General features: G+C 46.9%; 11 protein-coding genes across 11 annotated transcripts; 8 read left to right on the forward strand and 3 right to left on the reverse strand.

Moving 5' to 3' along the window:
• Positions 1-809: 809 nt before the first annotated feature.
• On the forward strand, positions 810-2,283 carry F5147DRAFT_641153 (uncharacterized protein; the record flags this gene model as incomplete). Its single annotated transcript, XM_041433052.1, has 8 exons — positions 810-1,025; positions 1,075-1,219; positions 1,267-1,488; positions 1,537-1,599; positions 1,673-1,773; positions 1,827-1,882; positions 1,933-2,110; positions 2,217-2,283. The coding sequence occupies exons 1-8, from the start codon at positions 931-933 to the stop codon at positions 2,281-2,283; spliced, it is 927 nt and encodes a 308-aa protein (XP_041288657.1). The 5' UTR covers positions 810-930.
• Positions 2,284-2,499: 216 nt separating this feature from the next.
• On the forward strand, positions 2,500-3,760 carry F5147DRAFT_714836 (uncharacterized protein). The gene is made up of 5 exons (XM_041438502.1): positions 2,500-2,648; positions 2,696-2,938; positions 2,992-3,119; positions 3,172-3,277; positions 3,327-3,760. The coding sequence occupies exons 1-5, from the start codon at positions 2,646-2,648 to the stop codon at positions 3,693-3,695; spliced, it is 849 nt and encodes a 282-aa protein (XP_041288658.1). The 5' UTR covers positions 2,500-2,645; the 3' UTR covers positions 3,696-3,760.
• Positions 3,761-3,879: 119 nt separating this feature from the next.
• On the forward strand, positions 3,880-4,570 carry F5147DRAFT_747445 (uncharacterized protein; the record flags this gene model as incomplete). The annotated part of the gene is made up of 5 exons (XM_041439951.1): positions 3,880-3,882; positions 4,004-4,145; positions 4,201-4,266; positions 4,319-4,466; positions 4,519-4,570. 5 exons carry the CDS (start codon positions 3,880-3,882, stop codon positions 4,568-4,570), a joined length of 411 nt encoding a protein of 136 aa, XP_041288659.1.
• A 23-nt stretch (positions 4,571-4,593) lies between these two features.
• F5147DRAFT_366602 (uncharacterized protein) lies at positions 4,594-6,561 on the reverse strand. The gene is made up of 5 exons (XM_041429402.1): positions 6,427-6,561; positions 6,236-6,373; positions 5,732-6,183; positions 5,579-5,673; positions 4,594-5,531 (listed from the first exon to the last, which is right to left on the reverse strand). Exons 1-5 carry the CDS (start codon positions 6,541-6,543, stop codon positions 4,669-4,671), a joined length of 1,665 nt encoding a protein of 554 aa, XP_041288660.1. The 5' UTR covers positions 6,544-6,561; the 3' UTR covers positions 4,594-4,668.
• Positions 6,562-6,665: 104 nt separating this feature from the next.
• Positions 6,666-10,699, forward strand: F5147DRAFT_714840 (Nrap protein). The gene is made up of 12 exons (XM_041438503.1): positions 6,666-6,775; positions 6,826-6,902; positions 6,953-7,273; positions 7,324-7,492; positions 7,541-8,014; positions 8,065-8,120; positions 8,171-8,272; positions 8,328-8,452; positions 8,501-10,025; positions 10,075-10,263; positions 10,315-10,452; positions 10,501-10,699. The coding sequence occupies exons 1-12, from the start codon at positions 6,730-6,732 to the stop codon at positions 10,615-10,617; spliced, it is 3,339 nt and encodes a 1,112-aa protein (XP_041288661.1). The 5' UTR covers positions 6,666-6,729; the 3' UTR covers positions 10,618-10,699.
• Positions 10,700-11,780: 1,081 nt separating this feature from the next.
• F5147DRAFT_714844 (uncharacterized protein) lies at positions 11,781-12,566 on the forward strand. Its single transcript, XM_041438504.1, has 4 exons — positions 11,781-11,982; positions 12,033-12,075; positions 12,139-12,465; positions 12,528-12,566. The coding sequence occupies exons 1-3, from the start codon at positions 11,819-11,821 to the stop codon at positions 12,208-12,210; spliced, it is 279 nt and encodes a 92-aa protein (XP_041288662.1). The 5' UTR covers positions 11,781-11,818; the 3' UTR covers positions 12,211-12,465; positions 12,528-12,566.
• Positions 12,567-13,372: 806 nt separating this feature from the next.
• Positions 13,373-14,073, forward strand: F5147DRAFT_366650 (uncharacterized protein). Its single transcript, XM_041429403.1, has 3 exons — positions 13,373-13,680; positions 13,733-13,778; positions 13,843-14,073. Exons 1-3 carry the CDS (start codon positions 13,523-13,525, stop codon positions 13,912-13,914), a joined length of 276 nt encoding a protein of 91 aa, XP_041288663.1. The 5' UTR covers positions 13,373-13,522; the 3' UTR covers positions 13,915-14,073.
• Positions 14,074-17,818: 3,745 nt separating this feature from the next.
• Positions 17,819-18,543, forward strand: F5147DRAFT_366697 (uncharacterized protein). Its single transcript, XM_041429404.1, has 3 exons — positions 17,819-17,835; positions 17,899-18,229; positions 18,282-18,543. Exons 2-3 carry the CDS (start codon positions 18,075-18,077, stop codon positions 18,445-18,447), a joined length of 321 nt encoding a protein of 106 aa, XP_041288664.1. The 5' UTR covers positions 17,819-17,835; positions 17,899-18,074; the 3' UTR covers positions 18,448-18,543.
• Positions 18,544-18,856: 313 nt separating this feature from the next.
• Positions 18,857-20,310, reverse strand: F5147DRAFT_839758 (YIF1-domain-containing protein). The gene is made up of 5 exons (XM_041444248.1): positions 19,949-20,310; positions 19,703-19,901; positions 19,442-19,655; positions 19,297-19,393; positions 18,857-19,234 (listed from the first exon to the last, which is right to left on the reverse strand). The coding sequence occupies exons 1-5, from the start codon at positions 20,258-20,260 to the stop codon at positions 19,088-19,090; spliced, it is 969 nt and encodes a 322-aa protein (XP_041288665.1). The 5' UTR covers positions 20,261-20,310; the 3' UTR covers positions 18,857-19,087.
• Positions 20,311-20,366: 56 nt separating this feature from the next.
• On the reverse strand, positions 20,367-21,361 carry F5147DRAFT_714860 (uncharacterized protein). The gene is made up of 5 exons (XM_041438505.1): positions 21,329-21,361; positions 20,893-21,234; positions 20,654-20,840; positions 20,499-20,596; positions 20,367-20,452 (listed from the first exon to the last, which is right to left on the reverse strand). The coding sequence occupies exons 2-3, from the start codon at positions 21,197-21,199 to the stop codon at positions 20,662-20,664; spliced, it is 486 nt and encodes a 161-aa protein (XP_041288666.1). The 5' UTR covers positions 21,200-21,234; positions 21,329-21,361; the 3' UTR covers positions 20,367-20,452; positions 20,499-20,596; positions 20,654-20,661.
• A 2,476-nt stretch (positions 21,362-23,837) lies between these two features.
• On the forward strand, positions 23,838-25,986 carry F5147DRAFT_714866 (sphingolipid C9-methyltransferase). The gene is made up of 8 exons (XM_041438506.1): positions 23,838-24,293; positions 24,344-24,496; positions 24,547-24,568; positions 24,616-24,979; positions 25,026-25,150; positions 25,197-25,374; positions 25,454-25,650; positions 25,710-25,986. Exons 1-8 carry the CDS (start codon positions 23,888-23,890, stop codon positions 25,720-25,722), a joined length of 1,458 nt encoding a protein of 485 aa, XP_041288667.1. The 5' UTR covers positions 23,838-23,887; the 3' UTR covers positions 25,723-25,986.
• Positions 25,987-27,682: the final 1,696 nt, after the last annotated feature.

A 27,682-nucleotide genomic window follows, 5' to 3' on the forward strand; every position in this document is an offset into this window, starting at 1 on the left:
TGCGGTTAATTTGAGAGAAATAGCAGAAATTGGTGCAGAAGACTGACTGTATCTGTCGCCGAGATCGTCGGAACACCGCCTGTATGCCGCCGGTCAGAAGAAGTAAAGATATCAAACGTAAAAAGACATACATATCATGTACAAGCTGATTGTGAAATCATTAGCACTACACGAACAGTGATGAGCCTTCCAAACATACACAGTAGATATTATTCCAAGATAGCGAATCTAGGATACTTTCAAGTCAGCACAACATGACAACCGTGACAGACAAGCTACACACACTGATATACAGAACTGTCATTAGGGACCAGCGTTGCCTCTGGAATTAAGTGTATTTTTAAGTGTATTCCTCTGACGTGAGACTGTACTCACCCAGACCAGTTCAACCTATAAAATCATTCTTAGCGAGATGGCTGTTCCAGTCATACTAGCATCAACATACCTCCTGTCCAAATGTAAGTGCTGGAAATATGTATAGGCAACCACGCATTCTTCAGTGTTATCATGCTCACCCCAATCATACATCACTACAACAAAGGAAGCAACTGGAAAACCGTAGTCAAGGTTAGATCAAGATATCGGCAGCGTCAACATTCGGCTGTCCTCCACGAACCTGTAAAATAGCTTATAAGACGATACGAATTGATGGACGGCCACCAAGTAGGATCATTTGAGATAACAATCATATTTAGTAAACAATGAGGGTGTGAGATGGCATAAACTTGAAGGACCAAGATGTATCACAGCCGACGGCGCGTCACGACCGCGTCTTATTAATAACAAGCGATGACCTTCGGTCGTTGGGTTTTATGCTGTACAGCCTGTATTAGCTCCAAAAGTAAAAACGACGACCGCTATGTAAGGACAAGTGCGCCAGTCACGGTGCTGCACAGCCTCATGACGGGGTGATAATGTGAAACGACAATAATGAGGAACGTTGTGAGTCTTTTAAGCAACAGTTGTCTGTCCTCTCTCACTGCTATCTTTGTAGCTATGAAACATCCCGGCGTCAAGTGTGCACAGTAGGTGGCCTATGGCGACATGATTACAGTACTACCTGATGGATTTCAGTTGTTTACAAGATATTCTTGGTGCCCGATTCCACTGCGCGATCTGCGACTCCATCGACATTTGCTCCAATTGCGAATCTGCAGGACTTCCAGGCAACTTGGACTCCTCGGACGAGGGGCACAAATCCTCGCATATTATGATAAAAGTATTTGTTATCTTTCTCAGGTCGAACACTCTGCTCATTTTTTCAAGATTCCCTATCCACTTGAAACAACAGAAGTGCAAACAGCCAGCCGCCGTGCCATCCATTTATGGACAGGCAGGGACGCAGCACATGTTTTGACTGCATCCCGCTCCAAACCAGGCTCTGTATACTCTTCATATGCTCAGACAGTCGTTGGCTCGAGACATGCTCGAAGTGCGCTCGATGGCGAGTCACTGAACCACCGCTTGTCCTGCAAGGGCTGCAACCAGGTTTGGTCCCTGCAATCATACTCCCATGAAGGGCTGACAACTCTCCAGACAATAATTGGTACACGGTATCAATGTGCTACATGCCCCTCTTCACCCACTGCATACAGCTTGGTATGTGCATTGCAATTACACACTTACACTGCTCTCATCACGAATGTTAAGTGACAATCATGCGGGCCGCGAGCAGAAGTCATATACCATCCATGACCCAATGCACTCTTTTTTCAAGATACCGAGACCTGTTAATGTACAACTCGAGTCACCGTCTGGTTTCCTTCCGAAATTGTGAGCTTTGAATTGTAACAATCCATCGAGGTTATTCAGTGACACGTTGGTAGGTACAAGGTCCCAGCAGGTTCTGTTGGCGGCCTCGCACCCAACGCAGATCCACAAGGTTTGTCGACTATGCTGATAAACTTTCAAACTCACATTGAAGATTCACAGAGTATCTCTATCATTTAGTTCACTCCACAGCGCTCTGCGATCGCTGTATGGAGCGTATTCAAGGAGCATGGTACCGTTGCGCGTATTGCGCGAAAGACCTATGTGGAGAATGTGAATCTCTTGACACTCATGACGAGACGCACATATTTGTTGTATTTAAGGCATCTGTACGTTTTCCGTATCCGACATCATTCATCTACTAACACATGAAGAAGGTCAACATGGTTCAATTCCGGTGTGTTGTTCTTACAGCTTTCACGTAATATCATCTAATGATGATATAGGCGATTCGCAAACCTGGAAAACACCGATGACAGCCCGCCTATTATCCCTTTCCCAGTGTACTGCTAGATGTATACCAACAAGCGATGACCTTCGGTCGTTGTGTTTTATGCTGTACAGCCTGTATTATCACTGCCAGGGAGAGCAATGTAGCCGTCGTATTTCCAGTAACTTTTATTTGTATTGATGTCTAGAAGCATTTTGAATGTCAACCAATCCGTGAAAAGTAGGAAAGCAAACCTGAGACAGGATCAGAGCGTGCGTCAGTGCTGCACGGCGTGGACACCATTGACACCGAGCCAGCGGCTATTCATGTTAGTCAATAATAGCTACGCCCAGACTGTCGGACCCGTAAACCTTGTTCGACTACTACGCTTCTTAGCAGAACGCGTCATCCTACGCATTCGATATCTTGTCCGCAACCTTGAAACATGGTGAGTTTCTTCAGCAAAGACGCATCCGTGATTGATCTGGATTGTAGGAAATTGATCCTTTGGCCGATGCCCTTCCGCCACGTTACGCCATCGAGTCCGATGACGAGGATGAATACAACCCACTAACTACCCAACGAGCTGACCATGTTCCGATTGTGAAAATAAAAGTCAAGGGTCAATTTACCACTGGCTGTCCCCTTGTCATCGCATCAGGTCCTGCAGGAAATTTTTGGGCTGATGGCGCAGACCTAGGGGAACAGCAGGGTGCAATATTCGTCAACAATATTCAGGTTAGCGCATGCTCTATGCTCTTCAATGAGCGGACAAAGATCAAGTGTTACAGGTGGGATTTCTTTTTAAACCCTCATCAACCCGTACGGTTGTACTGGTGTCCGAGGCTACTACGACGTTGCCGTTATGGTCCATGAACAAGTATGTGAATGATATCCTGGATCACCTCCAACCATCCGCGTGAGTGCTCTATCTGTGGTTGTGAACAAACCTGACCGTTTCAACGTTTCAGCATTTCCATCCTCGATATGTATCCCATACAAAGCTACATTTCATCAGAGCCCTTGCCTGTGCATGAAGCGCCCGTTCGCTATTTGTCTCTACGGAACACATCCTTGGTATGCATGTCATTCATATCAAGTGATCTTCTGACCGAACTATTTCCAGGATCCCTTCCAAAATTTTGCGCCTCCAAATATTCTCCAGTCGATATCGGCGGCATTCATGTCTGCGATGAACATACGCACCCTATCTTCGTCCTATCAAAGTAATGCAGTGATTTTACTTCTTCCGTCACCAGAGATACCTCGCGCCGCGCCATCCAAACTATTAACTAGTAGACTTTCACGACCGTCAGGAGATCAAGCATGGTCTGTTGAAATGATGGTGGAAGTGAACGAAAAGTTGTTTGGGGTAGTTGGCGCGAAACCATCCGGTACTTGGGCACTCAGAAGTACACCTGCAGGGAGTGCGTTTGGTTTGTCAAAAAAGAGGCAGAACCTTGCGGAGGTTGGTGAGGGCAGCATGTACATATGACTGTTAAAAGTTCAAGAAGTAGGCTTTCGGCATAACTCAAATGAAAAGAAAAGTGTCTTCATGTCTTCCGTGTCGATGAAATCGTGTTGCAAACACCAGATAACTTATAAAACTCGATGATTATGTAAGTATCATTCATTGTACTGATGAACCCAAAACGTTTGATGGCATCGACAGAGCAGCCATGGTGAGTCTCGCGTTCAAACATCTATATGCGCCAACTTTAACTGATTCTTACAGAGTGATAATGCAGGTCCGCTGTTCCGTGCTATCTAGCTAGTATATCGCAGACTGACCGCTTAACAGAGTATAAGGAAGCCTTCGCGCTCTTTGACAAGAAGGGTACAGGCGCTGTTCCACGAGAAACATTGGGCGATCTCCTCCGTGCCCTTGGACAGAACCCAACCCAGGCTGAAGTGACCGAGATCATCGCGAATGCACCACGAGAAGGTCAGTTGGCTACTTTTGATTGATATTGGTGCTATGGTAATTTACTTTGGGGCAGTTGACTACAAGACATTTTTGACGATCCTCAATAGACCAGATGGTTTCAAGCCTGCAGGAACACCTGGTATGTTTCACATTGTTCGTTGTAGCATCACAATCCGTTGATCGTTATGTAGAGGAGTTCATCCGAGGATTCCAGGTGTTTGATAAAGAAGGGAATGGTTTTATTGGGGCTGGAGAACTGAGATATGTGCTGACGCAACTTGGCGAGAAGATGTCAGACGAGGAGGTCGATGAATTGCTCAAGGGTGTTCAGATCGGCCCGTAAGCAACCAATCTCTATTTGCCGGCATACGTAGCTGACTACTCAATTCAGCGACGGAAACGTGAATTACGAATCATTTGTGCGCACAATACTCAGTCAATGACCACAGCACCTTGTTCTCTATCAATGCCTGGACCTCGTTGTATCTATTCCATATGTCCATCCATAAATAACAACAACAAATGCATTATGACAAGGGATCTAGTCGCTTTCTGACTCGTACTCGTCGTCAGAGATATGACCATTAGAGGACTCATGTCCGGTGATTAATTCCATGACAATTTGCTCTCCATCTCTCAATCCTGTCTCTGTCAAAGACACATTCGCCTTCCACCTAAATTCCCTCCGGGGGTAGGCTGAAGCAAGTGTAAAGCCCCACCACGCGTGTCCTGCCGTCCTGCTCTGAATATAAGAATCAAGCTGTGGGATATCATTGACAACTCCCTCCGGTGCTTGCGAAGGGTCATCTTCTGGACGAGAAGTGGACGGGATAAGTTGCGAATCAACAAAGGCATAGAGGGCGGTAAGGGTCGCCGACGGAGGAAAACTGCGGACAACTCGTCCATTGCCGGGCAATTTGACGGCCAGTCTCAAGCCGCGCGCCTCGGGTAACAGGAGACGGTTGCGCATGAACTTCCTCCACTCCATACGTATTCCGGCTTGGTGCTTCTGCCTCGCTGAATCTTCCTGCTTTCTTTTTACGTCCTCTGCATGCTGTCGTACACGTTCCTCCTCCTCTTTCTCTTGTCGCACTCTCATCTCGATGGCCTCACGATCTCTACGAGCCGTCTCCCTGAATGCGCGATCCTGCTCCTCACGTATACGCCGATCACGGTCACGGTCCTGTAACATTGTCTTGAATCGTACAAGGAACGGTGTTACACGTGGAAGTAGCTGCGTATTGAGATGGTCGATCAATACCGAAGCAGTTGTGGCTGCGCGACCCTGGTGACGTGATAGGGTGGTGACAACCGGGGAAGCACCAGAAGGAGCGCCATGGCGCCTAGGCTGAAGCGCGAGGAAAGCCACAAAGGGATACGTAGTTGCTTGCAATTTCTGCGAGGCTGGACAAGGCTTTATCATTGTAGAAGATAAATTAAATGGAACATACCATCCCATGCAGCTTTGTCCCGGATGTCCCCACCCCAGACAATGAAATCATTATCCAGCAAGATCTTGACGAAAGCTGCGTCGGTAAGGGTAGACCTGTGCCCAGAGAACAATATGACACATCGTACATCGTGTACAGGTGAACATGACGTACCTCTTAAAATCTGCATCATCATCGTGCTCGGCGCTCACGAGGACAACGCATGCTATGCGCCCTTCTCTCTGACAAATATCAAGAACCTCTTCATAGGTACCATCAAAAAAGTCAGGTAGAATTTTCTGATTATCATCCGAAGCCGCAGGTGGATATGTATGACGTCTTGCAGTTGATGGGCCTGCCTCGAATCCTGTCGTGACCGCGTTCGTCATGGTACGTTTTGCAGAACATGCACCTGTTTCTTCCTCGAGTTGTTGCACCCACCTCTGGGTAATGCTGCGTGAATCAGGAGAGGTGGGGCGGTGAGAATGATAGGAATTTGTAGTCATGAATGGTAGGGACGGTATTGGTATGCGGAGAACATTAAACACGAAGCGCAAAACTCCCGACACAAGGTGCAATGGAACAGTTAGTAAAGACCATAAGAAACTCCAATTTGACCGCGGGCTCTGCAAGGGGTGTCAATTGTCCATAGACAGCTAGAAAATTGAATGTTCGTACACCTTGACCACGGTGAGAGTGTCGGATTGTGGGTGACGAGTCTTCACTGTCATCTAGCTCCAACTGTTCCATTGGAATGGCCTGTGTTGGTGCTATAAGTTTGGGAGTTTCATTATCGAATAGTAGGTCTGTGGCTTTCTGCGGGCCCGCGATCAACCGCAAAACATCACAGACTATAAGTCAATACTCACTTGAACATCCCATGAAACACTTTCAAGTACGCTGACCACAAATTCCGTGTCATGTGGACCAAGGATACTTTGTAGCTGTTGTAATGCTTCAATTTGAGGGCCTTGTAGTCCGTCCATAGAGAAAGTGAAAGAACGAGAGCACGCGGCAAACTTGCTTGTTTTGCATTGCCAACCCCTCAAATGGTCACGTGATACTAGCTTTTTTCATTGCAATTTGCGATCGTACTTACTGACAAGCAGCTGCACTTAAGCTGGCCTTGCAAGGTCTCTACCGTGACGATCACGCTAATACATGCCGGTGCAATGAACCAAGTCGAGTCCGAAAATACCAATCGCCATGGCAGAGAAGGTATGTTTCACTTCATAGTAAACACAGTCTGACCTATGTGATATCCATAGAACCTCTGACTGGTCATGAATTAAGAGATATCAAGGATGCAGCTGATCTCTATCAGTCTGGTTCATTCAAGCTTCAGGTTTGGCTAGATTATTTTAGTGACGACTCATCGAGCTTACCTTTTTTCAGATTGATGCACTCCTTCCCAATGTCCGACCTAAAGAGTCTGGTCGACAACAGCTCGATCACTTTCTTTTTGCTCTACGCGCCCACTGCATCTCTATTCCTTCTATTGCACCTTGGAATCCTTTGGCAGCTATAAAAGCCCTTGCTAAGCAAGGTGTCGCAGTTCCATCTGTGTTCCCTCTCCCGTCTCCAGATGTCAAGTGGAAAGTTGCATTCGAGCCTCCAAGGGAAATCTGTGTTGTTGGAAGTTGGGGAAACGGAATCGCGGTGAAAAAGCAGAGTGGCAGTCGGTTTAGCGTTGACCTGTCTATGGAGATGCCCGAGGTGCGATGTTTGCTCAATCGTCTTCCTTACCACTGAACGATGTATGGCAGGCTCTTTTTCAAGAGAAAGATTACCTCGATGGGCGCTTCTTCCACAAGAAGTCCTATTACCTCGCTATTTTAGCTCAATCTATTTCAACCGCTTTCGACGTGGACACCTTTTACTCATCTGCGCTCGGAGACCCTCGCCTCACCACGTTGGTTCTTAGGTCACGGAATGGTATAATACTTCATTCAATAACGGAAATATAACTGACATTATTGCAAGGGAGCGCATCTTATGATTTTTCCAAAAGTCATACTGAAGTTCATGTTATTCCTGTCCTTTCGTCATCGAGTCCGTTATCGTCGTCAAGGCTCTTGCCCTCACATTCGAATGTCCGCGTACCTTCGTCCTCGTCTCCACCAAATTTCCCTACTCCCATCTACAACAACACCATCCTTCTTTCCACATGTGCAAAAGAAGCGCTCATGTCCACTCATGAACTCAAAAATGCACTGCCAGCCTTTCATGATGCTTATACCCTTTTAAGAGTGTGGGCTAACCAGCGAGGTTATAGCGATGGTGAATTATGTGTGAGAGGCTTCGAGAGAAAAGGCTCGTTTTGGGCCGGGCTACTGCGCTATTTGAGTTTGGGCGATGAACTTATTGGCACAAAGAGCGGGAGCGCAAATTTGAGGAAGCCACTTGGAAAGGGATTGAGCTCTTATCAATTGTTCAAAGCTGCGCTTGATTTTCTTGGTAAGCCCTTCATTCTCCCTTTTTATTATATTAGCTGATAGGGAGTTTAGCAAAGCACAAGTTCGGCGAGACTCCGGTGTTCACAAAGACGACTAATGGACACAGGGTACGTCTCTGTATACGGACATGGAACTTGCGCATGATATTTCTTTCTAGTGCCCTCCAGAGGAGTACATTACCCACCACCTAGCCATATTCGTAGATGCAACATCTACTATCAACTTTTTGTCTGATGTTCCTCTTACCTCACTTGACTTGGTAAGCTTCGCTGCCAGCATCTGTAAACCCTTACCGCTGACTGTCAATCATCAAGCTAAGTCACGATGCTAAAGAGACACTAGAGCAATTAAGCAACCCTGGTGCATCGTCTGACACGTTTGCTGACTGTTTCCTGAAAAGTCGGTTCAAAACTTCCTCTCGCTTTGATGCGGTGATCAGGCAAGTGTTTTCTTTCTGTTTGTGGATTCCACGCTTAACCGTTTTCAGAGTGAATTTGTCGCAAGCTTCGAGAAACCAGTCTACTTCGACTGTCATAGAACATGGGTCCTCTGATGCAGCCCTCCTGGCCTCTATTTCATCCCTCCTGCGCCGAGGTCTTGGCAATCGCACCCAAGCGATAGCCATCCTCCAACCTGTTACCCCTTACCGCCCCATATCCTCCGCAGAAAGCCCCAGCACGTCCATAATTCACATTGGGCTTATCTATGATCCTGCCCATGCTTTCCGTCTTGTTGACCACGGACCTTCTGCGGAAGACCAAGACTCAAATGTTGCAAAGGAGTTCCGGTATCTATGGGGCAGTCGTGCTGAGCTTCGTCGATTCAAGGACGGTCGTATTACGGAGAGTGTGGTTTGGGAGGTTACGACGTCCGATGAGCGTGCACATATACCGGTTTCTATCGTCCGACATTTGCTGCAACTCCATTTTGGCCTTTCTGCTAAATATGTGAGGACGTTGCAGACACCATTCGACAACATACTCCAATTGCCGGATGATGTTCGTCGTCTACATCGGGCTACAGGTGGGTGCAAGGCTGCATTAACAGCATTCGATGGTGTCGTCAGGAGCCTGAAAGCACTGGACGAGCAGCTACCACTGGCACTGCTGAACGTCAGCCCAATATCTGAATACCTGCGGTATACCTCAACATTTGCTCCACTACCAATCCCTGCCTCGGTTTCAGCAGAATTACCGGAGTCCCTACGTTTTCTCCCCACCATCCCCATCATCCTCGAATTCGAGAAGTCATCCAAGTGGCCGGATGACTTAAAAGCAATTCAGAAAATCAAGCTTGCTTTCTTTGAAACTATCGCCCAATCACTTATGTCTTCAAACCCCGGACTCAAGGCGTCAATTGCTACTGGCGGTAGCTCAAATCCATTCCAAGGATACGCTGCACTAGAAATATTCACTGCTGAAGGCTGGTCATTCTCTGCGTTCATTTGGCACGATCGAGAGGCAACTTTGCTTGATCGAATCATTGACCCCGGCAAGATGTTTGTCAGTCCCAGCGACCAAAAATATAACGCGCGGGAACAACGCGAAGCCAAGCTCGCCCAGGAACTCTACACGCGGCGATTTATTCATGCCCCACGACACCATCGTGCCATCGTCAATCTTTGCCACAAGTACAGCGCATACTCCGGCACCGTCCGCCTTGTCAAGCGCTGGCTTGCTGCACATTGGCTTTTGCAAACCCACGTCTCAGAGGAGGCTATTGAAATCATTTGTGCACTACCATTCGTTGGTGGAAAGCAGACATCGACAGAGAGCGCTGCTGCTGTGCCTCATAGTAAAGAACGTGGTTTCTCCCTCGTTTTAGAATTCTTAACAGATTGGGATTGGAAGGAGCCACTTTGTCTTACATTGTATGATGATGATCCCCCGGCAACGGCACCTGAAATGTGGACGTCAAATGGCCCGGATGCAATTGCTGTCCACCGTCTTCGCGCATTTGCTAGGGAGGCCAGCAAAGCACTTCGTAACGCAGAGACGGAATTGGATATCAAGGTTGATTGACAGACTTACATGTGATGACATAGCTGACGTCGTCCTTTAGAGCCTCTTCTTACATTCCACCGATGACTACGATATTGTTATCCAATTAAACCCTACAGTTTTACCAAGGTACCACCAAAACATCAACGCGGAGTCGAGTGTTTGGACTAGAGACGCTCATTTGGGCATAACGGAGTCGATGCCTCGCCCAGGATTTGATCCTCTTCCACTGTTTCTCGCCGATCTGCAGGTGTGTCTCACATATGAATGGAGGGCTCCCTTAACAACTCTTCCTATCCAGAGCACGTACGCAGATACACTAAAATTCTTTGCTGATCCCTTTGGAGGTGATCGCATTGGAGCAATTTGGCTTCCGAGTTTGGGAGCACCCCGTCCCTTCCGTGCACTAGCAGGTTTCTCGAGCAAGCCATTAGCCAAGGTATGTCGGTCCCATCGAACCATCTGCATCTAAACCAACATTTGATAGGAGGATAAAGCGAAGGACAAGGATCTTGTCATGTTAAATCGACAGGCTGTTCTGGACGAGATAGGACGACTCGGAACAGGTTTGATCCAAAAAATTATCGTACATGAACCCATGTAGTCGTATGCACACATCATCTACAAACAATTTAGCGAAAACGACAATATTATCCTACAATATCACAGGCTCGACAGGAACAAAACTTGAAAACCAGAGGGAGCGTGGTCATTTGTGTTGAATCGGGCGTCTGCCTTATTTTGCATATTCCGCTCGCGGTGTGATGCTACATTTAAATGGCTTATACTCACTCGATGCATTTTCTTTTCAGGTTATCCTCTATGCGGATTTATATCCAGCACGCCAGTAATTGGTGCATAGTACTGCCCAGGCATCGGGTAGCACCCGTCTAGCCGTTAACTAGGATTGCCTTTAAACTTCCTCACCAGCCATTGTTGCTGATTTTCACCTGCCGCTGTTCATTAAAAACTGTCTGCACGATCGAAAATACCAAGTATCAACGAAGCCGTTGGATGTGGACGAGTACTGGAGATGTGACTGGTTGACCAAATAACCGGACTGCGGAGTTGTTGATCACATTACGATACTAACGAAAAGCGCCGCGAGTCGCAAGATCTTCTGAAATTCATCTGTTTAAATGGCCTTACGATGTCGGACTTCCGATGCTGACACGATGATCAATTATCTGATTGGGAATTCAAGCTTCATTGCCCTAGAAGGATTCACCGAAGACATCCCGCTACTCTGTCTGAGTTGAGACTCACGAAATGGAGCTCAATCGCAGACCGTAACCGATGGTACGACATGAGTCAAAATATAACTTATAACAGCCAAATAACGTCTCTTCCCACAGTATGTTTGTGTTTTTGTTCAAGTAAGTACTACTATTAGTACATACGGGATAAGTCCGTTCCGCCAATCGCGTTGCTCCGAGATCACCAACACCGTAAGCTCACCGCCGTCAGCATCAAACTTCTTTCTGACAAGCGAAAATCATGAGTCTTTTGCTGATGAGTGACTCCTCCGAACAGTACTACTACACGTACTAGTAAAATGTAAACTAAGACGAGCATTTTCCAACACCATCATGCTGAGCTACGCGGTGGGAGTGCAACTTTGAAATGTAGCTTGTTCAGAACAGGCTTTCAATGACTTACTATGTCATTCAACTCGACTTCTTTTGAGTTGAATTTATCAGTAGAAGCGAAGCAACACCTAATGACCCGAGGAGAAGTGAAATTTGCGAGTATCTGTCTATAAAATACCTGCACGCTATGGCTTTGCATTACTCACTGCAAACTCCATGATGTTCACTTCCCGTATCACTGTCCTTATGCTGCTCACCTTCCTCGCTGGTGCCAACGCTGGATGCGCAACGTGTCCACAATCGTTGGATGTCGACGGTATAGCGATCTACGAACTAGTCACTAGCTATGTGAAGACCGAAAACGGGTTCACAGAGTGCAGGTAAGTTACACTCATATCTTTATCAAGACAAGTGACTGATGGTCCGGTAGCTACGTGGATAAGATGGGCGACGTGGTGACTTGCGAGTATACGGTACGTGATTTCTGGATGCTGAGCAGCTCATCGTTCTCGTTTGACACGTTGGATGGTCATCAGGATGGCGGCGAGTTAAAGAGTGGGGATGAGAAGTGCCCAAAAATTTCAAGGAAGGATGACTATGGATGCTAAGCAGGATGTGATGGAGTTTGGCCAGACGAGAGGAGCGATATTGGTCTGCAGAAAGTTGGCTATATCAGTAGATTTCGTCTGCGTCCAGAATTTTCTTCATACGTGTTTTGCCTGAAGTGCAATTATAGTTATGGCAGTTCCCTCGCCGGAGTTGGCCAGAAGCTGAGCGTGATGTGCTCGGAAGTTAAGCTTTTTAAGGATGCATCGATGAGGCCTAAACTTGAACTCTCATAGAAGAGATGGTCTATAGGAATGGTCAGCAGTGGTCAAATTTAAATCTAGATGCTCATTATGCTTAACAGTGAGAATGGGGACAGGTCACCGAATGCGAAGCAAAAGGCAATAACAAAGCTAGCCTACGAGGAACTTCAGTCACATTCAAATGACAAGCTCACGCTGCAACTCTATTGGTATCAGTGAGCACTTAGTAAGAACTTGGCAAACTATCATCAAAGCTTGCAAACTTTACTAGCCGTTTCAAGTTATGTAGATCTGCTAATCATTGTCGCGCGGACTCATGTTCGAATACACGACGGTTGTTGGATAGCTGTCGAACAGATGATTGTTTCCAGAATCGAAGGCCATCCATTCTCTCGCGAGAGGTTTTTTCGTGAGTACGTGTCAATTGATATTCTCGAGGAAAATGTCGTGATAATGAGCTCAAGTAAAGCATGGAAGTGTTATCAATTTCCGGACGCCGGGAGAATGTTGATATTATGGTATGTTTTCACCCTTCGCCCACATTTTACGTAAGTATTAATGTTGAATCGACTTCGCCTGACTGATATGCAACGTTAACGTTTCGATAACTTACATTAATACTCTGTCATCGATGAAACGAGTTTAATTGACTGACATACCCTACAAAGCTCAAGCGCTCAAATTCAAGCGCTCAAGTTCATGCAACGTTCATGGAAGGAATGACTCTCTTTCTTTTATTCAACAGTCTGCATAGTAGTACATGGCGGGAAAACCGGCTACGAAGTGTAAACAATCCCCTTCCCGCACTGCAGTTCAACCTTTTTTTGTGCTACATAGCCTATGACATGGGGCTGCATCTAGTAGCCCTCGGTCTTACTCTTGCGACCTCGATTTTGTGAGAGTGATTCCACACTTCTTTATTTTTGGGGGTTCTGATTCTTTTCGCTCAAGTACCGAACTTTAACCTTGGGCCTTCTGCCTTGAGGTTACGTGCGCGTCTGAAGCTAAGGCGAAGCGGAAGTCTCGTAAATTGTGACGGCCCCTGTAATTTCAGCCTATAAAATACCTGCATACTAATGGCTTGACCTCCCTCACTGCAACAAGTTCCATAATGTTCACTTCCCGTTTCGCCATCACTGCGCTATTCGCCTTCCTCGCTGGTGCCAACGCGTCATGTTCAGCATGTGATAATACTTTGGAAGTCGATGGTGTGGCGCTTTACACGCTAGCCAACAGCACTGTTGAGACCAACGGGTACACACTTTGCACGTACGTCACACCCTCACATCTTCGTCAACCAAAGTGACTGATGAGCTGGCAGTTACACTAATTCTAAGTTGGGCACTAAGGTGACCTGCGAGTATTCGGTATGTGCTTGCTAGATGCTGTGGAGCTCATCATTTTTGTTTAACACACGCTTGCGTACATCAGGACGCCGGCATATACGAAGATGGGGATGATTTGTGTCCGCATATGGCAAGGGTGCATACGCATGGATGCTAAGCAGGATGTAAAGTGGAAACAGCTGGACGGGATTAGCATTTTTTTTTCTGCAGACAGCTGGGCACATCATTAGATTCCATCCGTTACAGGAATTCCTTCCATTATCTTAAATCAACCGCTTCTAATAGTCGATCTCATTAAGCGCTTATCTCATTCAGGATTTCTTCGTCAGTACCTTGAATTCGAACCTTGAAACTTCGGGCGAGTTCTGTTCTTTCTTGGACTCCAGATTATATGTGAAGAATGAACGAAAACCAATTAGAACCTACACTCAAGTCCTCTCGTATTTGCAAGGTCCAAGGGGAAAGCACATGCACAACGCATAGGAATTTCTTGGCAATATGCACAAAGCTATGGCTAAGTACTTTGTACCCTGTCTCATCTATGGTAATCGAAGCGTTTCGTAAATGCGACATTCAGGCTGCAGAAGAAGTCGTCTTTCTTGTGTTCTATTTCGTTTTTTTTTGCAAAGGTAATGTAAAGTATTTTTCGAAGACTGCTTGCTCGTTTCACGTATTAACTTCATGTTTAGCAAACGAAAATTGCAAGCAGCGCCTGGTCCATACTAGTATGGCCGTTGCTACTCGCACACATCGTGGCCAACACTGTATACTCGTCACTAGCACATGTGGTCCTTGTCGCACTGTTGCTGCACCCGTCATAAGTCATAATACATGCTTTTAACCCTCGCTGTCAGACTTTTGGTGTCTGTCGCAAGTATTGTAATGGCGAAAGGACCTCGATCCGACCGCGATAAACGTGCTACTATACTACCGTCAATTTCAAGCGGATGATGATGAGAAGGAGAGTATTCGTTTGTTGAAGTTTTCTGATGCATTCCATGCATCTGTTGCGCAAGAAAATTCTTCAGTGCTGGTCCGCTTGTAACTTGAATCGGTGTTTCCTCGACAATGCATAATATTCCCATGTGCATGTGAAGGCGGTGGGCAATCTTACGTTCATTGATGATTATTGCGATGCTCAACAATATATTACTTTAAATACCAATCTCATCTGTTCACAGGTTCACTGATGCGTCGCCCGCCTTTGTACCTCATCCAACACTCGCTCGATGAAGATAATCACTCCCGAGCTCCCCCATGCTACTCGAACTCGAGCTTGGTAGACCACGAGCAAAACTAGGCACCGTCACTTATCTTCAAATAAATTTAAATATCCATATCATTGCTCGAGTAGCACAAAAGTTTGTTCAAAAATAATTGTACTGATTGCCTCCGAACTAGGTATTGCACCATCAACCACGATACCAAAGCGAAAGCAGAAACTGCCAGCTCAATTTTCGACCGACCATTACTGGCAAGTGAGACCTGTACCCTAAGGCGCGCAGGTGAGTCATGTGGTTGAATCCTGATTGCACAGCGACCTGCTCATACTCACGGAAGTATTGGCACAATTCGTGCCACCGCAGCAATTATTATATGTTTGGCAAGGTTGACCCTGGATAGAACATGCGCTGATAAACATAGATGCTGTCAAAGCAACAACAACGGCGAGGAGGGAGAAACGCATTTTCTGTACGAGGTAATATTGAACTTCTGAGGGGGATCTCGAATGATATCTTCGAGGATGGGGAACGCTGCAGGAGGGCCGTCATAATGTCGACCAGCTTTTATATCCTACATATACTTATGGGCACGATTCTGATCGATTTGGAAGAATTATTGTTGCTGTCAGACAGCAGAAATTTCGGTAGAATCTCATCGGGAAAACCGTCCCGCATAAAAAGTACTTCCAAATTCCTGTGAAGACTTGCAGCATGTATGCATACTCTGGGCCAGATATGGCCAGTGACTTGAACGGCAAGGAAAAACTGCAGCAGAACTTACTTATTTGGAGATCGTCGGAAAAGCAGATCGTCTATGAAATTTCCACGCGAGCTTGACACTAGAAAGATATCAAGGAGCCACGTCAAGAGATATTGCGTTGCCACGGCGCGCGTTAGGTTATTTAGTCCGACGCACACAATAATAGATGCATGTTTGGAGGCTTAATGCCCCTTACTACTGTGTAAAAAATCAAAGTAGTAACGTTCAATAACGAAGAGGCCTGTCCTCAAGTGCCGCTATAAAGTCCATTTCACTCATCATTATGGTTATGTCTGCCGCAGTGCTGGCGAGGAATATTTATCCTTCCGTATTTGTATACCTGTCAAGCAGACGGCACCGTCCTGGTCGTTCGGAATTGCAACTGTGATGATTGTTGTACCGTCATTTACGGAGGTGTAGGTCCCGGCGGGTTCTGCATCTGCACATAAAGGAAAGGGTGAGCTCGTTTCTTGCTTGTATCTGTATTATCATAATGATACAACACAGCTGTCTCCGTAATTAATGGTACTGGCTGGCGCTGGCGGAATAGCCGGTTGGGGGTTTGAAAGATGTCGTCGAGGCTCAAGAACGTATTCAAATAAGTGTATGACTCCACGTCCAGCTGCGATATATGCACCAGTCTGACTTTGGGCTGCAACTATGACCAACGTGAAATCTCACCAAACGTCACCGCCATTATGATCTTCATCGATTGCTTTGGCTTCTCCGCATATATACCTTCGACCGTTTACCACTATAATGATGACACAAAAAGGCTCTGAGGAAACTGAACTATGAAGATGGGGAAAGCGGATTATCGTCTATGAAATTTTGACACGAGCTTTATATGAGTCATTTCTCGTGGAGCCACGTCTAGAGATATCGCATTGCCACGGCACATTGTGTTGCTCCGTCGAACGCACAGTATATGCATGTTTGGGGGCTGAGCGCCCTTTACTGCCTATGTATAAATGCGAAGCGATAACTTAGAAAGGCATCGTTCAAGCCTATCCTGAAGTACAACAATGAAGTTCACCTCACTCACCACTACGATTATGTCTGCCGCAGTACTGGCAGAGATCGTTACAGCACAAGACCCTAACGGAGGGCCATGCACCCAGCCTGGTGAATACCTTCAGCATATTTTGATGTCAGACGGAGACCGCGTACTTATTGCGGAACACTCGCGGGTTATAACGGGGGCTTGCCGTATTTGTTTTTATGCTCGACAACCAAAACTGTCATGGTCATGGGCCAATGCAGCTGTTCTACGTGCTGTACTGTCGTCGATGGAGGTGTAGGTCCTGGCGGGTACGTCAAGTGCTCATAAGAGGAAAAGGGAATCCGCGCTATGTCAAGATAGTGATACGTTACCGTCGCGTGGGCTGTCCTCGTGACTGGGCGCTTGTTATGGCGTCAAGCCAGATATTTCGCAGACTGAGGGAATCACTCGTTGAGCTAACTTTGAGGAATGTCTGCACAATACCAACATGGACGCGTTTGACTGATACGAAGCGATATTTCGCAGACAGAGAATCACGCAGTGGTCAACTAAGAGACAAATTGAGTTGAAATTGAGTGTGGGAATTTAGTGAAGACGTTTTGGCGGCTCATGGCATTTGCTGCGAAATCCTTGACTTTTGTTTGTTAATGTTCCGGTGCTGTTATATATCTGTGTCAACGATTCGAGTCCTGAATTGACCATACAATCACAATGTGCCGCATTGATCATAACGGATGGCTGTGGAGTCCACTGCACGTGCCGACGGTTGTGGTTGGTGTCATTCCCGACAGATGCTCACGTTTCGTCCCGTCTACCTGAATGCCGAGCTTAGCTGTGATTGACTCACATTTAATTCGATGGTTCTCGATTCCGAAGGCCTTCAGCTTCGGAAATGCATCTCGCGGCCAACGTTAACTTTTCCACTGCTTCTGTCCATCGATGAGATGAGTTTATGTAATTGATATCGTTAGCTGCAAAGCTTCATAGAAGGAACGAGTGTCTTCGTGCTATTCAATGGTGAGACTAGCCTGTACAGTGTGACAATCCCTTAGTCAATCCTTTCACAGCAGAAGTTTCGTTAGATAATAGTAGGTGCATCTAGCCCTCAGTGTCACTCTTGCAACCTCAATAATTTAGTGAGAATGACGTTCACAGTTCTACCCGTGGTCTGCGAAGAGTTTGATTCTCTTCGCTCAAGTACCGAATCCTAGGCCTGCTGCTTCAAGGTTACGTGTGCGTTAAGGCGAAATTGCGACGGCCCCAGTAATTTCAGCCTATAAAATACTTGTCTGTTATGGCTTTACATCCAATTCACTGCAACACGTTCCTTAATGTTCACTTCCCGCTTCACTATCCTTACGCTGCTCACCTTCCTCGCTGGTGCCAACGCAGGATGTGCAACGTGCAATCGCACCTTGGAAGTCGGTACGACAAGCTACCGGTTAGTCAACAGCACCCTGCAGTCCGCCAAGGCGTACATTTGCACGTACGTCACATTCTCATCTTCATCGAGCAAAGTGACTGATCTGGGCTGGCAGCTATGAGGATAACGCGGGTGATGTGGCCACCTGCGAATACTACGTGGTATGTGATTTCTGGAGGTTGCACAGCTCATCATTTTCTTTGGCTCACTGGCCTTCATCAGAACGGCGGCTATTATATGGATGGGGGCAACTTGTGCCAGCATGCGTCATCGTTATGTGAAGTGCTTAGTGCGCGGGGACTAACGAGAGAGTAATACTGGCAGCTATATGCTGGAGTCTGCCTGATATATGATACCCTTTTTTCGGTTGTGGTATGATATTGTAGTATTTGACTAGTTTAGAGTGACTGTCATCGGGAAGGGTTATTGATGCCAAGCAGATTCAGAATCTCCAAGGGAGCTCCCCTGATATTCAACGTGCATCAGAATGCAAGCAACAGAACCACTGCGTTGGCCATGATTCGTCCAGAACATATTCTGCGTTTGACTCAGGGCAACCATAACCAAAGGCCGCAGCAGCGGGACCGAGAATGGCCTTATTTTCTTTGTAACTTGAACGCTAAGCCCGGCCTGAGAACCTCATGTCGACCACAATTCTTTTTCTCACTGATGTTTAGCCATTCTGTGATATACAGGTGGGTCATGCCATTGACATTCTTGTCTTGATTTGTGCGTCCGGCCGAGATGTATCGTCGAGACGAGTTCTCAACCTCAGCTCACGATGAACTACTACTTACAACCCTCCACAAAGAAAATATCTGACACATACTCCCATCAACATTAATATCATCACGATCAACACTCGCATGCATGGTAGTTTTTATATTACCACAGCGCGACGACTCGAAAGCACGCCAAGACTCACACCCTCACCAAGATACCCATGTATACGACTTGCAAAACAGCCTCCAGGAACAAGAATGTGATGCGGCGTTTTCTAGATGCGGGGTTGACAGTGCCTACATTGGCGGGTGAGTCGGGAAGGACCACTGAGCGAAGGGAGCGAAGCTACATGGGTGCAAGTGTGAATGTGAGTATTAAGTGATGTTTGGTATAGGGACAGGACATACTACGAATAGCGCGTTTGCCGCGAACGCGTACAAGAATACGAGTGTGTATATCGTTGTGCCTAGATTGAGGAGACCCGCGAAGAGCGTGAGGATGACGCTGGCTCGAGTTAGCAACGAAGTAAAAGGGTGCAAAGAGCGGACACACCCGACAAACTTATACCCGCCATAAGCGATCAAATCTACCACCTGACCCGTGCCTTGAACATTAAGGAGGTAGCAGCCGCACTGGACAAAGAGAAAGTCGAGTAGGACGACGAGGAGAGCACGTGTTGCGCTTGTGCCGAGGATCTGGGGGTGGAATCGTTCTTGAAGGCCTGTTTGAAGCGCTGCTATAAGAATGTAGGTGACGAGTGCCATGACTGCGCAACGAATAAGAAAGGATGAATTGAGAAGAAAAAAGACGCACGGGGTATGTACAAATCAGGGCTATTGATATCGTCGCGAGGAGGCTGCCATTCTGTGTGACCAGCCTCTGTGCGACGGACTTTTCGTGTCCAGGGTTTATGTCGCCAAGGAAATACGACGAGCTGGAGTTTGTGCATGACGTAAGAATTTGAGACGTTGAAGTGGTGTTTGAGCATGGTGACTGGTATCATGCCGGCGAACTGTTCATGGTGAGCGAGTATAGCAAACATAAATGAAGGACACGTACATTCTTTTGGACATAATCTTGGCCTGCAGCAACAGCTGTTTGACCTAAGTGCATTCCGAACTGAGCGGTACTGTCGTTCATGCCCCATGCCGCAAAGTCGGGAATGTGTTGGTGTTGAGGATTTGGGATTGGTTGAAACGGAGGAGGATTGTATTGAGTTCGTGCGGCATATTGTTGGGTTGGTGGTGGCGAACTAACAAAGCGTTGGTAGCCTTGAGGTGATGCTGGCGTTGAAGGCGGTTCTGGTATGAAAGCTGGATGAGTCGGGACTGGGTGTTGAAGAGGTGGAGGTGAACGTGAATAGTAGGACATCGCGGGAGTAGGTGAGTGAGGCGACTGCTGCGAGTACTTGTCACTTGAACGCGTGATACAAACAAAAGCAAACAAATTATCAGCATATTCACAACTCTTCCTCTCAGTAAGCACCTGTGTCACTGTCATCAAATATTGTGCTAGTAATGGTCGAAGGTGTATCTGGAGAACCCGAAGATGCTGATGAGTCTGGTGAGATTTTCACGTTGCAGCCCAAGGTCGGATTAACATATCGTAGGAGTCACACATGTGTTTAGATACATTCTTGAGCCTCAACATATTTATGTACCCCAAGCTCCCTTCCCCAGAGCCAGTGCCACCAGTTGCGAAGTCAGCTGTAATTTATCATTATGACATTATTGACACAGCAAGATTGCAAGAAGCGGGCTCACCCCTTCCTTTTATGTGCAGTTGTAGGACCCGCCGGCACCTACACCTCCGCTGACAACGTTACAGCAGTCCATACAGCTGCAAGTCTGAACAACCACCTGAGTGCTTTGTGCTGAACAGAAAAACAAATACGCAAAGCCACTGTTATAACCCGGGACCCATTCGCACTCATACTTTTCTGCGAGCACCCGTAAGTGTGCAGTCTAAGATCAAAATACGGGTATGCTGAAGATATTCACCAGGCTGGTCGCATGGCATACCGGTAGGGTCTTGTGCTGTAACGATCCCCGCCAGTACTGCGGCAGACATAATTATAGTGGTGATTGAGATGAACTTCATTGTTCCACTTGAGGCTGGGTCTGGATTCTGGATGATGTTCTTTGTTATTGGACTGAAAGTTATCGCTTTGCTTTTATATATAGGATGGTCAACCCAAAACATCATACATCTGCTGTGTGTCCGATTCAACAACCTGATGCGCCGTGGCAACGCGATATAGACGTGGCTCCATGAGAACTCGCTGGTGCCAAGCTCGTGTCCAAATTTCATAGAAATGATCCGCTTTCCCGATATTTTTCAAATGAGTAAGCAGTTCTTCCTTGCTGTCCTAGTCACTGGCCTAGATCTCCGTTGATGCTACAAGTATAACGCCATAACTGACTGTTATTTGAATGATAGCTCTTGTAGATCGATGGCTTCATGAATTCGCAGCTTACACCCGGACCTACACACACTAGGGTACAGGCCAACCACCAAGACGCTGTCTTCTCTGCAAATTGGTGGAATCGTAAATGGTGCGTTTCACTTTCATTAACTTGTATAGTTAGCCTATTCTCCTTTTCCTCCACCGCATCGCCTTTGATGACGGCCCATTATGTCGCTTCGGCTCAAGAGGCAAGAGGCTCAACACTCTCGCACATCCCAGATATCCAACAACGCTATCTCCAATGACTACACGGGCAGGTCTATGATGCTCACTTCGGCCACACAAGCTCTGGATGGTGGTGTATGTAGCACGAACCCTCGTCCTGTGTCCACCAATTCGCTCGCAACGGACTGGTGCGTGTCGTGTATTAGCTCAGTTCGCGGAGCTGTTATAATGCTTGCCTGCAAAAATATGTAGGCTATACGTTCCCCGCTACTATCCTTAAGCTTAACCATCGGACCTCATCTCTAAATAAAATCCCTGAGATGACAGAAAAACGGTAATTTTCGTACTCAAACATGCGTGTCACTTATATCGATTTGCGTACTACACATTTCAGACCGGAAAATTGACGGTCCTGAGGTGAGAAATTTGCAGTCCTTCCGAATCCTGCTTGGCAACGCTCAGCAGCGCTCCGCACGGTGGCGAGACGTCGTTCGAACTCTCTGAAGCATGCTCACACCGCTCAAGAAGCTTTCTTTCAGTCCAATAACAAAGAACACTATCCAGAGTCAAGACTTATCCTCAAGTGCTACAATGAAGTTCGTCTCACTCACCACTATGATTATCTGCCAGTGTTGGTGGGCCATGTGTCCAGACTGGTGACCATACCCATATTTTGATCTCAGACTGCATACTTAGGGATGCTTGCAGAAAAGTATGAGTGCGGACGACTCGCGGGTTATAACAGGAACATACCGTTTTTGTTTTTTTTGTTCGATAGACAACCTTGTTCAGGTTGTTGACACTTGCAATTGTATTGAATGCTGTTCTGTCGTCGATGGAGGTGTAGGTCCCAACGGGTGGTTCACTCGCAAAGAGGAAAGAAAGGGTAAACCCGCTTCTTGCTTGCCGTGTTAATAATATCATAGTGATACGCTACCGTGGCAGTTGACTCTGTAACTGGAACTGGCTGGTGCTGGGGTAATAGCCTAGGTTGGAAGTTTGGGATACTATCATACAGAAATACCTTGTTGAGGCTCAAGAACGCATTCAAATAAATGTGTGACTTCACGTCTAGCTGCGATACATCAATCCCACACGAGACTGCAGATATGGGCAACCTGAAAATCTCACCAAATGCCATCGTCACTGCCATCTTCATCTATTGCTTTGGCTTTTCCATATATATACATTCGACCATCTATCATTGCTAGTACAATAGTGATGACACACCAGGTTTACTGATCCGCTGAGAACACTGAGTTGTGAAGGGCTAAGGCGCTTCAGTACCTTGTGAGACGGGTCAACCGTCGGCCGGATCGTTGATGACCTCTGTCGACAAAACCGCTTTTCCAATACAAGCACAGGAAATTTACAGTTTTAAAGGGCTGTCCCTTGGTAGCATGATCCGGCAAAATGTCTTTGCACGAGATGAGATGACGAACGGACTGGAGACCGACGCAAACTTACCTTATGAAACGCTTCAAAGCGTTCTCCGAAAATGCATTCTTGCACAAGGAGAGACGACAAAGTGGCGTAAGATCGACAGCAACTGATATCTTCGACGTTTGTTCGTCGGGTGACTTCCAACAAAACTTGCTTAGGTAGTGCGCGGTCCGACATCTCCTTGTCAATTATATTTGCTATCGTTGAAGGTGGGGATAACGCGTTTCATTGATGGAAGAGCCGTGAAGGTACGGTTTCAGGGATGAGCGCACAACTGTCCCAGGCCTGCAACAATAGCCACAGCATGTGAGTACTGTCAAGGATGAATAAAAACATATCAGAAACCTCCGTTCTTGAAAATGAATGCAACTTCAATGTTCACCTCTAGTGTTCTGACGTCTGTAAGGTTACGAACAGAAGCCATAACTTCGGCAGCGATGGTCTCGTGATTAGATGTGATTATTTTATACTCGCCCTACTTCTACGCTAGAAAAAGCGCTGTCCTGGCCAATGGCGCCGCCCCTCATCAACCCCGACACTCGTGAGTCAGACTCGAATTTGATTGAATAGTTTGGTTTCTCCAGGAGACTCGTCGAGCGAATTGTACTTCGGATCCATCATGCTCTGCTCTGCGCAGACAAACGAGGCCTGTCTGTTGAACTGGCGATGCCGGTAAAAATGTATCAGCTAGTCTTTTACAATGAGTAACTCCGTTTGCCTCGATCTCATGCCTAATCTTCAACATGCCTCCGTTCGACTTCTAAGACAAATCTATGCAGGCTGGAATTGGAGTCCACGAAACGACGAGTGGCGCTCTTAACTTAAGACCACGCTTGATACAAACAAATGCAAACAAAACATAAGCGCCAAAACATAAAAACTAGCTTCTCTCCAATTTAGACCAGCAGCAACGGCGAGGATCCATGACGTTCTCACCTGTTCGTATCACGAACGTCCCTTCTATCAAAAATGCACCGTTGCTTGGTCTAGCGGAAGGCAATGGTTATTTCTCAAATGTTCAACTCGCCGCTCTCGTCCTCGTCATACCATGGGTCATCAAACGCATCCTTCCCTTTGTAAACCGTGGCGGTCTCAAGACATATATCTTCATTCTCGTCATCACAGGTATCCCAATCACCGTCGGTTATTGGACCGTCGCGAGCATTTACGGCCGTCGTAAAAACGTCAAAGTTCTTATGCCTGGTAAAGACCTCGAAGACTATATCACTATCAACGACCCGGAACTCAAGGAAAAATACCACGGCAACACAAAAATCCCAATGCAGGTCTTCCACGACGCGTACTTTGAGGGCAAGATTGACTTTAACGGTAACATTTATTTTTTACGTGTCTGCTATAATGCTCACAAATGCGCACAGGTGACGTGCTGGACATCATGGAAGACCGTCACGATTGGGCAAAAATGGTCATGACGCCTGAACTTTTCAAATACGTCTTCATGAATCTCCTTCCAGAGGTCATCGTTCACTCTCAATCTCAAGACGAAGAACAGGTTCGCGACCACTACGACAGTAAGTTTTCCTCTACTTTCTCAATCACTCTACTCACTCCAACCATGCAGGAGGCGATGACTTTTACTCATGGTACGTACCCTCCTCAACTCAACGATATTCTTTCTAATACCCTACAGGTTCCTCGGTCCACGCATGATCTATACCTCCGGCGTCATCACAGATGCCAACAAAGACGCATCCCTCGAAGAACTTCAAGACAACAAGCTCCGCCTCGTCTGTTCCAAACTGAACCTGAAACCTGAAGACCGTCTCCTTGACGTCGGTTGCGGCTGGGGTACACTCGCAGCCTACGCGGCAAAAAACTACAAATGCGACGTCACAGGCATCACCCTTGGCAAAAACCAGACCAAGTTCGGTAATGAGCGCATCAAGACCAACGGTGTTACCCCCGACAAGGCTCGTATCCTATGCATGGACTATAGGGATATCCCAGGCGGCCCAGGGCACTTTACGAAGATCGTCTCTCTTGAGATGGCGGAGGTAAGCACTACGTACTCTTAATATCTCCTCGTCTAACGTTCAGTAGCACGTCGGAATTAGGCGGTACGGTTCATTTATGCGTCAAATGTACGACCTCCTCGAAGACGACGGCATCTTCGTCCTCCAAGTCGCCGGTATCCGTCCTTCGTGGCAATACGAGGATCTCATCTGGTAGGTGTAGTTGTTGTCTGGCATATCATACGTTAACACCACGCAGGGGTCTCTTCATGAATAAATACATATTCCCTGGCGCAGACGCTTCTTGCTCTCTCGGCTGGGTCGTCAACCAAGTCGAAGCCGCCGGGTTTGAAGTTAAGAATATTGATGTTTTGGGCGTACATTATAGCGCTACTATCTGGAGGTGGTATTTGAACTGGGTTAGCAACCGCAAGGAGGTGTGTCTGTTTTTCCCACCTCCCTCTTGTCCTGCACATCCTCCCTATACCTACGCAATGCTGACGTGACGTGTTCTAGGTCGTAGACAAATACGGCGAACGCTGGTACCGAATCTGGGTCTTCTTCCTCGCCTACAGCACCATCATTTCCCGCCAAGGCAGTGCCAGTGTCTTCCAACTCACCTTACACAAGAACCTCAATGCTTACCACCGGGTTCTGGGCGTTGAGAATCACTGGAGTTTGCAGGTGGGCGATGGGAGAGATGCTGAGTTTAGGTGAGTTTTTTCTAGGTTGGATATGCTTTGTTGAACTAGACTGACGTGCGCATCGGAAGCTTGGTGGAGTGATTAGACTTGAAAAATTACATGCATATACGCACGGACGATGCGCGAGGCGCTATATACCACTTGCTTGAATTAATGTCTTGGTCGTAGAATATACCGACTTATTTGGAGCCTAGGCGTGATGCGCGTTTGATGTTACCTCCTTTGTGGATATTTGAATGCTACCCTACACAGTACTGTTCAGAATGTAGGCGCATACTACGTGGAATGAATAACGCCTTGATCGAGGCGCCAGTGCTGCTTCACATTTCGGTCACAAGGACAAAATGGTTGACCCCTCGTAAGCCATTTGCATGACTCCTGTGTAGCTGAGCTGAGCTCCACCTGCACTACACTGCCAGTGGCAGAAGTCTCCATCAATGGCAATTGCCAACATGAGTAGGATGCACTAGTACTGTATAAGTATTGTGTAATAGTTCAGATAATCTTTGCCATCATCCAAGTACTTTTCTGCCATTCTGTAGATGATACTTGTTCACATGTTACCAACTTTGGAGGATTAGTGCTCCAGAGCTTCTTGCTCTTGGCACTTTCCACACCATATGTTGCTCTCACCAGTACTGATGTCACTGGCAGCTTCTTTCATCTCGGACTTCCTACTTATATGTTCTCTTCAACACAGTTCACCTCAGCGTTGTTATCATGTCTTGCTAAGATCTTGTCCTAGCTTCTACATGTTCCATTAGCAGGGCTGCCCCCTACACTAGTGGTTCCCACACCTGTGGTGAAAAAGAAAATCCCCTTGGGATGTTATTTGACAGCAATATCAAAAACAAAACATCATTGATATATGGTGCACACAGATGAGTCCAGTCATCACTCCAACTGCAGAATTGAGCTGAGGTCTGGCCGGCATTGTTGGCCTTTTCAAATTGGTTTTGCTGTAGAAATGTGTATGACACATAGTGGAAATAGTACAAAGGGCTGATACTGTTTGAAAAACTCATATGAGTTACAGGAAGTCTCCCTAGTGTTCTGTTGGTTTATGTTAAGAACATGCTCAATGGTTTGGATCCGAAGGGCTTGGCTTCAGCTTGTGCGCTGCGCCCCTTACCCGAGTATGTGCCCCTAACTTCCGAGGGCTAAAGGACAACATCCGGAGTCCGGAGTCCGATGCGTGGGAATTCCGGCGGACGTTCGGGAACAAGTGATAAGACTAATCCGGACGAAGTCCGAACTAGAAAGGAAACAGTGGAGGACTACCAAAGGTAGAGGCGGAGGTGGTAAGTCAATAGGAGTCGATCCTAAGACTATCGGAGATGACGAGAAGAGACTCAAGTCGGACAGAGGAGGGAATGAGCAGAATCTAAGATGATATTTGAACTGAGGAAATACAGAGACTTTACAGGGTTTATATACTACAAAGTGTTACAGGGATCTGTAACACCTACTAGAGCCCCAGCTCTCCCTACGCCTGCCCCCGCTCTGCTAGACTCCCCGCGCGGCGGTGCGCCGCCTGCGCCTAGAAAGACAGCGGTCTGGACCGCTATGACCCCGCCTCATGGCGCTATGACCCCGCCTGGCGCTATGACCCCGCCCCTGGCCTAGACGGCCTTGTACCTGTTCCATGGAGGCTGTACGCCTCATGGACGCCCTAGATCAGCGCATGTATACAGCATGTCGCTTCATGAAGATCCGGAGCGCTTCCATGCGCCTCCTGTTGATTGCGCAGTAGCACTTGGCACTGCATGTATGATCAGAGGCTAAGCCTCATGTATGCTATCTCTCCTCATGTCTAGTTATCTTAGATTACCGATATACTATAGATTACAGACTGAGCTAGAATACCTATAGCAAGACACTATAAGAGTAGATACATTGTTGTAGATTAACTTCACTTTAATCTACTAGGTTCTACACCAGAACTTGCTCATCTTAGCTTAACCGCTTCCTTGTGTGAGACTGCACTTCAAAGTCGCCCCCATACGACTTTGCACGTATCCGCTAGCCCTGCATCTCGACG

Source organism: Suillus discolor (assembly GCF_016758755.1).
Source record: "Suillus discolor strain FC423 chromosome Unknown F5147scaffold_64, whole genome shotgun sequence".
NCBI classification, from domain to species: domain Eukaryota; kingdom Fungi; phylum Basidiomycota; class Agaricomycetes; order Boletales; family Suillaceae; genus Suillus; species Suillus discolor.

Excerpts from the sequence above, each read along its gene's own strand:
- F5147DRAFT_714836 (XM_041438502.1), top strand. Across the intron at positions 2,939-2,991 it reads TATTCGTCAACAATATTCAG|GTGGGATTTCTTTTTAAACC; the intron begins GTTAGCGCATGC and ends CAAGTGTTACAG. Across the intron at positions 3,278-3,326 it reads CTCTACGGAACACATCCTTG|GATCCCTTCCAAAATTTTGC; the intron begins GTATGCATGTCA and ends AACTATTTCCAG.
- F5147DRAFT_366602 (XM_041429402.1), bottom strand. The coding sequence starts at position 6,543 with ATGGACGGACTACAAGGCCCTCAAATTGAAGCATTACAACAGCTACAA. Across the intron at positions 5,674-5,731 it reads GATGATGCAGATTTTAAGAG|GTCTACCCTTACCGACGCAG; the intron begins GTACGTCATGTT and ends CTCTGGGCACAG. Across the intron at positions 5,532-5,578 it reads GGACAAAGCTGCATGGGATG|CCTCGCAGAAATTGCAAGCA; the intron begins GTATGTTCCATT and ends AGCCTTGTCCAG.
- F5147DRAFT_714840 (XM_041438503.1), top strand. The coding sequence starts at position 6,730 with ATGAACCAAGTCGAGTCCGAAAATACCAATCGCCATGGCAGAGAAG. Across the intron at positions 6,776-6,825 it reads CAATCGCCATGGCAGAGAAG|AACCTCTGACTGGTCATGAA; the intron begins GTATGTTTCACT and ends TGATATCCATAG. Across the intron at positions 7,493-7,540 it reads GGTTCTTAGGTCACGGAATG|GGAGCGCATCTTATGATTTT; the intron begins GTATAATACTTC and ends CATTATTGCAAG.
- F5147DRAFT_714844 (XM_041438504.1), top strand. The coding sequence starts at position 11,819 with ATGATGTTCACTTCCCGTATCACTGTCCTTATGCTGCTCACCTTCCTC. Across the intron at positions 11,983-12,032 it reads AACGGGTTCACAGAGTGCAG|CTACGTGGATAAGATGGGCG; the intron begins GTAAGTTACACT and ends ATGGTCCGGTAG. Across the intron at positions 12,076-12,138 it reads TGGTGACTTGCGAGTATACG|GATGGCGGCGAGTTAAAGAG; the intron begins GTACGTGATTTC and ends GATGGTCATCAG.
- F5147DRAFT_366650 (XM_041429403.1), top strand. The coding sequence starts at position 13,523 with ATGTTCACTTCCCGTTTCGCCATCACTGCGCTATTCGCCTTCCTCGCT. Across the intron at positions 13,681-13,732 it reads AACGGGTACACACTTTGCAC|TTACACTAATTCTAAGTTGG; the intron begins GTACGTCACACC and ends ATGAGCTGGCAG. Across the intron at positions 13,779-13,842 it reads AGGTGACCTGCGAGTATTCG|GACGCCGGCATATACGAAGA; the intron begins GTATGTGCTTGC and ends TGCGTACATCAG.
- F5147DRAFT_366697 (XM_041429404.1), top strand. The coding sequence starts at position 18,075 with ATGTTCACTTCCCGCTTCACTATCCTTACGCTGCTCACCTTCCTCGCT. Across the intron at positions 18,230-18,281 it reads GCCAAGGCGTACATTTGCAC|CTATGAGGATAACGCGGGTG; the intron begins GTACGTCACATT and ends CTGGGCTGGCAG.
- F5147DRAFT_839758 (XM_041444248.1), bottom strand. The coding sequence starts at position 20,260 with ATGTCCTACTATTCACGTTCACCTCCACCTCTTCAACACCCAGTCCCG. Across the intron at positions 19,902-19,948 it reads AAGATTATGTCCAAAAGAAT|TTCGCCGGCATGATACCAGT; the intron begins GTACGTGTCCTT and ends CACCATGAACAG. Across the intron at positions 19,394-19,441 it reads GGCGGGTATAAGTTTGTCGG|CGTCATCCTCACGCTCTTCG; the intron begins GTGTGTCCGCTC and ends AACTCGAGCCAG.
- F5147DRAFT_714860 (XM_041438505.1), bottom strand. The coding sequence starts at position 21,199 with ATGAAATTTGGACACGAGCTTGGCACCAGCGAGTTCTCATGGAGCCAC. Across the intron at positions 20,841-20,892 it reads CGGTATGCCATGCGACCAGC|GGGTGCTCGCAGAAAAGTAT; the intron begins CTGGTGAATATC and ends CTGCACACTTAC.
- F5147DRAFT_714866 (XM_041438506.1), top strand. The coding sequence starts at position 23,888 with ATGACGTTCTCACCTGTTCGTATCACGAACGTCCCTTCTATCAAAAAT. Across the intron at positions 24,980-25,025 it reads TCTCTCTTGAGATGGCGGAG|CACGTCGGAATTAGGCGGTA; the intron begins GTAAGCACTACG and ends AACGTTCAGTAG. Across the intron at positions 25,375-25,453 it reads GGGTTAGCAACCGCAAGGAG|GTCGTAGACAAATACGGCGA; the intron begins GTGTGTCTGTTT and ends GACGTGTTCTAG.